Source organism: Musca vetustissima, unplaced genomic scaffold (assembly GCF_032173495.1).
Source record: "Musca vetustissima isolate MV318-11 ecotype Yass unplaced genomic scaffold, APGP_CSIRO_Mvet_v1 utg309234, whole genome shotgun sequence".
NCBI classification, from domain to species: domain Eukaryota; kingdom Metazoa; phylum Arthropoda; class Insecta; order Diptera; family Muscidae; genus Musca; species Musca vetustissima.
The window spans coordinates 1-11,326 of NW_026874332.1; the positions used below are offsets into that span (position 1 = coordinate 1).

The 11,326-nt window shown below is 34.1% G+C and overlaps 1 protein-coding gene across 1 annotated transcript; it reads left to right on the forward strand.

Moving 5' to 3' along the window:
• Positions 1–5,844: 5,844 nt before the first annotated feature.
• On the forward strand, positions 5,845–9,015 carry LOC133332784 (vesicular glutamate transporter 1-like; the record flags this gene model as incomplete). Its single annotated transcript, XM_061541160.1, is given in 5 exon segments — positions 5,845–6,081; positions 6,372–6,565; positions 7,683–8,142; positions 8,201–8,663; positions 8,729–9,015. Coding segments are annotated over 5 exon segments (1,641 nt in total), but the record flags the coding sequence as incomplete, so codon positions are not given.
• Positions 9,016–11,326: the final 2,311 nt, after the last annotated feature.

Genomic DNA, 11,326 nt, shown 5'->3' on the forward strand with positions numbered 1-11,326 from the left:
ATTCCACGATAATTTTGGAAAATTATTTTCAAGAACTAACGTGATTCTTTTAAAAACATTTTTTTCAAGGACCTTTATAAGGCGTGGATTTTTAAAATAATTTTTCAAGGAATTTCAAAAAGGCGTGTTTTTTTTAAAATTACATTTTCAAGGACCCTCATAAGGCGTGGATTTTTTAACATTAATTTTTCAAGGACCTTCAAAAGGCGTGGATTTTTTAACATTAATTTTTCAAGGACCTTCAAAAGGCGTGGATTTTTTAACATTAATTTTTCAAGGACCTTCAAAAGGCGTGGATTTTTTAACATTAATTTTTCAAGGACCTTCAAAAGGCGTGGATTTTTTAACATTAATTTTTCAAGGACCTTCAAAAGGCGTGGATTTTTTAACATTAATTTTTCAAGGACCTTCAAAAGGCGTGGATTTTTTAACATTAATTTTTCAAGGACCTTCAAAAGGCGTGGATTTTTTAACATTAATTTTTCAAGGACCTTCAAAAGGCGTGGATTTTTTAACATTAATTTTTCAAGGACATTCAAAAGGCGTGGATTTTTTAACATTAATTTTTCAAGGACCTTCAAAAGGCGTGGATTTTTTAACATTAATTTTTCAAGGACCTTCAAAAGGCGTGGATTTTTTAACATTAATTTTTCAAGGACCTTCAAAAGGCGTGGATTTTTTAACATTAATTTTTCAAGGACCTTCAAAAGGCGTGGATTTTTTAACATTAATTTTTCAAGGATCTTCAAAAGGCGTGGAATTTTTAACATTAATTTTTCAAGGACCTTCAAAAGGCGTGGATTTTTTAACATTAATTTTTCAAGGACCTTCAAAAGGCGTGGATTTTTTAACATTAATTTTTCAAGGACCTTCAAAAGGCGTGGATTTTTTAACATTCATTTTTCAAGGACCTTCAAAAGGCGTGGATTTTTTAACATTCATTTTTCAAGGACCTTCAAAAGGCGTGAACTTTTTAACATTAAATTTTCGTGGACCCTCATACGGCGTGGATTTTTTAACATTAATTTTTCAAGGACCCTCATAAGGCGTGGATTTTTTAACATTAATTTTTCAAGGACCCTCATAAGGCGTGGATTTTTTAACATTAAATATTTAAGAACTTTGAACATTCATTTTTTGGGGAATCCTGAAAATCTTACTTTTTTGTACATATCCTTTCATCATGAAAATCCCCATATTTGTAACAATATGCAAAGGACAATGATCTCCCTTACTCCTCTTCAGCCAACAGAACACCATTTGAATACATTTTTCTGGGCTTTTATATGCATTATAATACCATCACGCTCATTAATAATGGCTTCAGGGTATTTTTTGTCAACGGCAACAAAACTCAATTGTGCCGACGTCCCACAACAACAATACTGGGCAATGGTGGAAGGAGAGAAGGCCTTGCTGTACTTTGGGTGTTTTGGTAACAGGATGTTTTTTGACTCCTTTCCGGCAATTGTTACAACACACCAATACATAGATATCATCACAGCCATAGACGTCATGCCATTTATTGAACATGAAGGTTTTCCTTTTAAAAATTATTTTTCAAACTAGGTTCAAAGTTAGCTAGTGATGTATTGAATGGTATAGGGGTGGGGTGACTGTGGGTGGAAGTCCTTTAGAGTTATTTTTTTCAAAAGGAACTCTATTGTTTCTTTTGGAAAAAATAAATAAAGTAGAAAAATTGCTCTACGATACCATTCATGTGCAAAGACTAATGGTTCGTTTTATTTTCTATTGTTTGTTGGGTTTCTTGTTGTTGTTGCTAATGGATGCATTATGTTTGATTTTTTAGGTTTGATATGTAAAAGGTAAGGGGAAGGATTAAAATAATGTATTAGAAAAATTTAGAAAAAATAATTTGATATCCCAAAAATATAAGGCATGGAAATAATAATTTTTAGGGTCTCAACAAGGCGTTGATTTTTTAAAGATTTTTTTGTTCAAGGACTCAAACAAGCAGTGGATTTTTCAAAGAATAATTTTTTCAAGGACTCAAACAAGGCGTGGATTTTTTCAAGAATATTTTTGGATCAAGGACTCAAACAAGGCGTGGATTTTTTAAAGAATTCCTTTGTTCAAGGACTCAAACTGGGCGTGGATTTTTATACCCTACACAACTATGTTGTCAGGGTATTATAGTTTTGTTCAGCCCCAAAAATTTGTAACGCCGCGAAATATTGATCCTAGACCCACCTTTAAGTATACCGATCGTCATATCTCGACTAGCTGAATCGATCTAGACATGTGTGTCCGTCCGTCCGTCTGTCCATTATAATTTGTAAACACGATACAGGCCACAGTTATGGACCAATCTTCACGAAATTGTGCATGTAGGATGGGTTCTGACCAATGAAGACCCCTATTTGGAAAAGATCGGTTAATTTTTAGGGGATGAAATGGACCATAAACTTTATTTTTGTCGGTTTTTCTGGCCGCTCCAGAGGCCGCAATTATGGCTCAAACACCGCGATTTTTTGCATGGAGAAGGGGATCGGGCCAAAGAATAAGCGTGTCTGTTTTGATAAAGATTGGTCAATATTTAGGGGGTCAAATGGACCCTGACTTTTGTGTGAAAAATGACAAAATTTGTATTCTATAGCATATATATTTACCCATGAAGAACAAAGACCCGAGAAGTTGATAGCACGCCCAAGACGAGTGGTTGACCTTTAAATTGATACCAATTATATGGTCGTATGTACTCACATGTGGGAGTTACACTTAAATATTTACAGAGGCTTACGTACTGATATATTATTTAGTAACCTATTACCACACTGGAGGGCGAAAATATAGAGCTGATCGCTATGAAATGTTCCTTGAGGTTCCAGTAGTGGTCAAGGACAACTACTATAATTTTCGGTGATGATCAGATAATAATTTTGGGATGAAGTGGACCGAAAACTTTTTTTCGAGTCGATCTATAGGCCACAATTATAAACCGAACATCACAACACAACCCACGGTCAAAGGAATCTCGACAAGTAATTAGAAGGACTGTGCTGAATATTAGTAATATTCTCAAAACTATTGACCTCTAATCGGACAAGAGGGTGCAACTATAACGAAATTTTGTCAGGCTCGGAATAAAAATCGGCAGAAAGTTAGATTTCCGTGATAGTTGTGTAGGGAATCGTATGGTCGGCCCCGTCCGACTATACTGCTCAGCTCACTGGTTTAAAGAATTATTTTGTTCAAAGACTCAAACAAGGCGTGGATTTTTTAAAGAATAATTTTTGTTCAAGGACTCAAACAAGACGTGGATTTTTTAAAGAATAATTTTTTTTCAAGGACTCAAACAAGGCGTGGATTTTTTAAAGAATAATTTTTTGTTCAAGGACTGAAACAAGGCGTGGATTTTTTAAAGAATTTTTTCTTCAAGGACTCAAACAAGGCGTGGATTTTTTAAATAATAATTTTTTGTTCAAGGACTCAAACAAGGCGTGGATTTTTTAAAGAATAATTTTTTGTTCAAGGACTCAACAAGGCGTGGATTTTTTAAATAATTTGTTGCTCAAGGACTCAAACATGGCGTGGATTTTTTAAAGAATTTGTTGCTCAAGGACTCAAACATGGCGTGGATTTTTTAAAGAATTTTTTGCTCAAGGACTCAACAAGGCGTGGATTTTTTAAAGACTACTTTTACAGGGTCTTACAAAAGGCGTGGTTTTTTTAAAGACTACGTTTTCAGGGTCTTACAAAAGGCGAGGGTTTTTTAAAGACTACTTTTACAGGGTCTTACAAGTGGCGTGGATTTTTTTAAGAATAGTTTTCAGGGTCTTGCAAAAGGCGTGGATTTTTTAAAGAATATTTTTCAGGGTCTTACAAAAGGCGTGGATTTTTTAAAGAATATTTTTCAGGGTCTTACAAAAGGCGTGGATTTTTTAAAGAATATTTTTCAGGGTCTTACAAAAGGCGTGGATTTTTTAAAGAATATTTTTCAGGGTCTTACAAAAGGCGTGGATTTTTTAAAGAATATTTTTCAGGGTCTTACAAAAGGTGTGGATTTTTTAAAGAATATTTTTCAGGGTCTTACAAAAGGTGTGGATTTTTCAAAAAAAAAATTTCATGGTCTTACAAAAGGCGTAGATTTTTTAAAGAATATTTTTCAGGGTCTTACAAAAGGCGTGGATTTTTTAAAGAATATTTTTCAGGGTCTTACAAAAGGCGTGGATTTTTTAAAGAATATTTTTCAGGGTCTTACAAAAGGCGTGGATTTTTTAAAGAATATTTTTCAGGGTCTTACAAAAGGCGTGGATTTTTTAAAGAATATTTTTCAGGGTCTTACAAAAGGCGTGGATTTTTTAAAGAATATTTTTCAGGGTCTTACAAAAGGCGTGGATTTTTTAAAGAATATTTTTCAGGGTCTTACAAAAGGCGTGGATTTTTTAAAGAATATTTTTCAGGGTCTTACAAAAGGCGTGGATTTTTTAAAGAATATTTTTCAGGGTCTTACAAAAGGCGTGGATTTTTTAAAGAATATTTTTCAGGGTCTTACAAAAGGCGTGGATTTTTTAAAGAATATTTTTCAGGGTCTTACAAAAGGCGTGGATTTTTTAAAGAATATTTTTCAGGGTCTTACAAAAGGCGTGGATTTTTTAAAGAATATTTTTCAGGGTCTTACAAAAGGCGTGGATTTTTTAAAGAATATTTTTCAGGGTCTTACAAAAGGCGTGGATTTTTTAAAGAATATTTTTCAGGGTCTTACAAAAGGCGTGGATTTTTTAAAGAATATTTTTCAGGGTCTTACAAAAGGCGTGGATTTTTTAAAGAATATTTTTCAGGGTCTTACAAAAGGCGTGGATTTTTTAAAGAATATTTTTCAGGGTCTTACAAAAGGCGTGGATTTTTTAAAGAATATTTTTCAGGGTCTTACAAAAGGCGTGGATTTTTTAAAGAATATTTTTCAGGGTCTTACAAAAGGCGTGGATTTTTTAAAGAATATTTTTCAGGGTCTTACAAAAGGCGTGGATTTTTTAAAGAATATTTTTCAGGCTCTTACAAAAGGCGTGGATTTTTTAAAGAATATTTTTCAGGCTCTTACAAAAGGCGTGGATTTTTTAAAGAATATTTTTCAGGGTCTTACAAAAGGCGTGGATTTTTTAAAGAATATTTTTCAGGGTCTTACAAAAGGCGTGGATTTTTTAAAGAATATTTTTCAGGGTCTTACAAAAGGCGTGGATTTTTTAAAGAATATTTTTCAGGGTCTTACAAAAGGCGTGGATTTTTTAAAGAATATTTTTCAGGGTCTTACAAAAGGCGTGGATTTTTTAAAGAATATTTTTCAGGGTCTTATCAGAGCCGTGGATTTTTCAAAGAATATTTTTTCAAGTATATTTATATTCATTCAAGGATATTTATATTATATTTATATATTTAATACCAGCCAAGCCGGAAAAAGGACACCGGAAATACATTTAAGATTCCTTGTTAACATAACAAAACCTCATCAGAAATTCGTGAGGATAGAAATATGTTCATTTTGTGATTTATTTCAATATAAAACTAACAGTAGACAATGTTAGCATAAATCTCTATTTTTTACAAAACAAAAAGGAAAGCCAACTCATTGAAGGAATAAATGAATGACAGATAGAAATAAATAACAAGAAGCTAAGAAAAAAACGGGAGGCAAAATAATTGAATACAAAGATTTATTTCCATAAGAATGTGTGACATACGCAACCATCACTTCCGTTTCATCTTTACTGGAAGCTTCCTCCTTGATTATTACTATATTTTCTTTCGAATCTTTTATTCAGCCAAATACAATAACACAATCCTCCTTTTGTTGTTTGCTTTTTTTCTTCCCCCTCCCAAAAACAGACAGCCTTTATGAACTGGACAGTGGCCACGGAGAGTCATGTCGATTCATCATTTTTCTGGGGCTATTTGATAACCCAGATACCGGGTGGTTTTATCGCATCGAAATTCCCGGCAAATAAAATATTCGGCTTGTCAATTGCCAGCTCGGCCACGTTGCATTTATTTGTGCCATTCGCCATGACTTTGATGCACGGACATGTGGTGATATGTGTGCGTATCCTGCAAGGCTTATTTGAGGTAAGTAAGATGATATGTGTCTATGTTTGGGGGAGATTTTTTTCTAAACGAATCAAAGTCTGTGGCCTGTTATGCCTCGATGACATCATGTGGAGTTTTTCTTTTCCTCAAAAGGAAAAATTTGGTTTCAAAAATTTTCCCTTTTTGTTTACCAAAGAATTAAAGAAGATTTTGATTTGAAAATAAAATCTTTTCAATATTATTTCGTGAAAAAAACATATGTGGGGATGATTTTGTGTAATCTGCCATTAAATACGATTATTTTTTTATTTTTTCTGTTGTAACTGTAGGGTGTTACCTATCCTGCCTGCCATGGTATTTGGCGTTTTTGGGCTCCTCCCATGGAACGTTCTCGTTTAGCCACACTGGCTTTCAGTGGTTCCTATGCTGGTGTGGTCGTGGGATTGCCATTATCCGGCCTACTAGCGGATACGCTGGGATATCAAGCACCATTCTATGCCTATGGTGTGTTCGGAATAATATGGTAAGTATTTTTTCTAAATTTAAACAAACACATTTTTCTCAGGGTCTAAGACAATTGTTCTGGAACCCACACAAGGCATGGATTTTTAAAGAATATTTTTTTCAAGGACTCAAAACAAGGCGTGGATTTTTTTAATGAATAATTTTTCAAGGACTCAAAACAAGGCGTGGATTTTTTAAAGAATATTTTTTCAAGGACTCAAAACAAGGCGTGGATTTTTTAAAGAATATTTTTTCAAGGACTCAAAACAAGGCGTGGATTTTTTAAAGAATATTTTTTCAAGGACTCAAAACAAGGCGTGGATTTTTTAAAGAATATTTTTTCAAGGACTCAAAACAAGGCGTGGATTTTTTAAAGAATATTTTTTCAAGGACTCAAAACAAGGCGTGGATTTTTTAAAGAATATTTTTTCAAGGACTCAAAACAAGGCGTGGATTTTTTAAAGAATATTTTTTCAAGGATCAAAACAATGCCTGGATTTTTTAAAGAATATTTTTTCAAGGACTCAAAACAAGGCGTGGATTTTTTAAAGAATATTTTTTCAAGGACTCAAAACAAGGCGTGGATTTTTAAAGAATATTTTTTTAAGGACTCAAAACAAGGCGTGGATTTTTTAAAGAATATTTTTTAAGGACTCAAAACAAGGCGTGGATTTTGTAAAGAATATTTTTTTAAGGACCCATATAAGGCGTGGATTTTTTAAAGAATATTTTTCAAGGACCCATATAAGGCGTGGGTTTTTTAAAGAATATTTTTTCAAGGACCCATATAAGGCGTGGGTTTTTTAAAGAATATTTTTTTAAGGACCCATATAGGGCGTGGGTTTTTTAAAGAATATTTTTCAAGGACCCATATAAGGCGTGGGTTTTTTAAAGAATATTTTTCAGGGATTATTATAGGCGTGGGTTTTTTAAAGAATATTTTTCAGGGATTATCGGATGGCGTCAATATTTTTTAAGGACCCATATAGGGCGTGGGTTTTTTAAAGAATATTTTTCAGGGACTAGGCATGGATTCTTTAAAGAATATTTCTCAGGGACTGGATTCTTTAAAGATATTTTATAAAGGCTTGGATTTTTAGTGATTTTTTTTTTACATATTTTTCCTATTTTTTCAGGTACATGTTCTGGCTCTGGCTATGTTTTGAAAATCCCCGCAAACATCCTGCCATTAGTATACCCGAATTGAAATATATTGAAAAATCGCTGGGTGAAACGTCGGCCCATCCAACTATGCCGAATCTGAGGACAACACCATGGCGTGAAATGATGCGATCGATGCCGGTCTATGCCATCATTGTGGCGAACTTCTGCCGTTCGTGGAATTTCTATTTGCTGGTGCTCTTTCAGTCTTCCTTCCTTAAGCATAAATTCCATTTTAAAATTGAGGAGGCCGGATTTGTGGGGTCGCTGCCCCATTTGATTATGACCACGATTGTACCGTTTGGTGGTATGCTGGCAGATCATTTGCGTAAAAATGGCATTATGTCGACGACAAATGTGCGAAAGCTTTTCAATTGTGGTGGTTTCGGTATGGAGGGTATATTTTTCTTGTTTGTGGCCCATTCGGATACGGCGGTAAGTGGGGAGGGGACAATTTCTAAGGGAATTTAATTTTATTTTTAAAATTTCTTAGACTGGTGCCATGTTTGCCTTGACCTGTGGTGTGGCCTTTTCGGGCTTTGCCATATCCGGCTATAATGTCAATCACTTGGATATTGCCCCCCGTTATGCCAGTATTTTGATGGGTCTCTCAAATGGTATTGGCACATTGGCGGGTATTATTGTACCCTATGCTTTGGATGGTCTAATACAAAGGAATGTAAGTGATGGAAGGCTGTTTTTTTTTCTTCGAAAAATAAAACTTATTTTATTTTTGTAGCCTGAAGGTTGTTGGACCACTGTCTTTACCCTGGCCGCCTGTGTTCATTTAGTTGGCTGTACATTCTATGCCATTTTTGCCTCTGGCGAATTACAACCCTGGGCCGAGCCACCACCTGAAGAGGAACAGAAAGTGTGGGCCCCTCCCATGGGTGCAATTACCGAAGATCCTAATCAGCCGGGTGCTGCGGGTTATATGAAGGAAACCTCATTTGTAAGTTTGAAATAAATTTTTACAAAATTATGAAAATTATTAATTTTTGTCTCCTCTTGCAGGGTGAAGCCCCACCACCATACACGGAACAAAGTCAAATGCAACAATCGAATACCGTTAATTATGGGGCGACAGGACACGTGGCCAATAATCCATTTGCCATGGCTGGTGCCACCATTGCCGAAGAAAGCATGCAACCTGATGTCGCCACCGGGGGTATGGCAACGGGTTCATATGCCTCGTACGATTACACTGCTGGTCAAAGTACAGCCACAGCTCCGGCAGCAGGGACATTGGGACAATTACCACAAATGCCATCATATGAACAACAATATCCTCAATATCAGACACAATAAGAAACCTCAACGCCAATCACCCACCCACTACGATACACACACACATACAAACAGGACTAACATAAAAAATATATATCAGGTAAGAGATAGCCGCTAAACAAAGGGGGTGACACAAAAGAAAGAAAGACAAATTAATAATAGTAAACAGCAACAACAACAATAACATTATAAACATATATTTAAAAAAGCAATCAATATTTCAAATATATAATTAACAAAAACAACAAAAAATAATTATAACAACAACAAACTGCTAATCCACACAAAAATGAAAGTAGTAACGAAACCAAAGTACGAAAAAAAAACAACAACATTTAAAACCAATTTAACTAAAGAAAATATACAAGAACAACAACAAAAACATTAAACATAAATCGTTAAAAATATCATTAATTGTTTAAAAAAGAAAAATCTGCATACGAACATATAAAAATTATTTACAATTTATTGTTAAAAGCCAAACCAAACACAAGGAGAGCATAAAAGAATTATTTACAATTATTATTATTAAAAAATATATTTTTAATTCAAAAGAAAAAAACAATAAAAGAAGGATAATTTTTCAATTTCCATGTTTCGAATCGCAAAAGTCGAAAATCCTTCCGATTTCGATTTTTAGATTTTTCAAAAGTCCATTTTAAATCAACTCGAGTAACGAAACCCTGAAATACTCACTAATTGTTTACACATACATACCTTTAATCAAGATCTAAATTCATATGGCCATTTCTCATTGATTCTCAGAGCATTTTCTCTAAACACATCCCTAATCTAAATCTCAATCAGATCATGTTTGTTACTATATGTACATACAAAATTTTTATTTTGCGACAAAAGTCATGGTTCATTAGTACAGCTGACTATCCGATTAACTGTCATTTAGTAGTCCATTTAAAGCAGCTGATGTTTTGATCAACTGTCAAAGTGCATAGTTTCTACTTGAATTCGATGTACAATGTTGCGAACCATGTGAAATATTATAAGGAAAAATTTGATAGATGGCTGAGATAAAAACAAAGTCTTTGGTTTTGATACATCACCTTATTATTGCATAATGAGTTACTACTTGAATTCACCTGCAATGTTGCCAACCATGAGAAATATTACTAGTTAACATTTGACAGATGGTCGAATAAAAACAGCTGTTTTGATACATCGCCTCATTTTTGCATCATGCCAAAAGTATTTGTTTGCAAATTAAAAAGGCAACTTTATTCTTTGACTATCCGATTAACTGTCAAAGTTCGTAGATTCTACTCATGGCACAATTAAAAGGTAGTCCTTTTAGCAAAGCTGAGCAATGTTGCCAACCATGTGAAATATTATAAAGAAAAATTTGACAGAGGTCGGGACAAAAACAAATGTTTTTGTTTTGATAAATCACCTTCGACTTATTTTTGCATCATGCCAACAGATTTTTTGCAAATTAAAAATGCCAACTTTATTGTTTGGAAAGTACAAAATAATAGGTTGGTACGTATGAAATGTGGGATTCTCTTTACATGCGGACGTTTGTCACCCTGTTTTACAGAGATGGTCAGTCAGAAACAGTGACGTAAATGACATACATACGTCGGAAACCCACCCAAAACCATTACGTTTTTAACAAAATAGCTATTTCCATTAATCAATTTGGAAATTACGTATGCTTTACTTAAATCCATATAAAATTTCTAAATTTTCTTATAAGGAATAGTCAGATATATGTAAAAATAATATATATTGTTTAAAATAACTGTATACGGTGATAATATTCAAATAAAGGACGTTTACTAAATTTAGTACTTTTTATACAGGTATATGACATTTTCGATGACTACACCTTTTTGACAGTCGAAAACCTAAAAATTCGTCACACTGACCATCTCTGTTGTTTTCATTATACTTTTGTCTTTGGCATAACCTCATTCATAGTCCTATTATCCATTGCCAGAGACTCATTTCAGCAAAATAGGTTTTCTCGAAGTCGTCCCATTTTGCATTTGATTTCGATTTGCATTTGACAGTTATCTCTTCTCTATATATATTTAAATTACATGTATATTCGTGATCGGTAAACTCAAAAACTCCTGCATCGATTTTGACTAAGCTTTATGTACAGGATCCATTGGCCATGAGGAGTGTTTCTATGTAGTTTAAAGTTCGTCCGACAGATGGCGCAATATTTAGTTTTTTGTGTTTTTGCACCGTAACTTAAGAACTACTGCACCGATTTTGACCAAACTTTATGCACATGGAGCGCGAAGAGTGCTTCAGTGTAATTTAAATTTCGTCCGACAGGTGGCGCAATACTCTGCTTCAGTGATTGCTA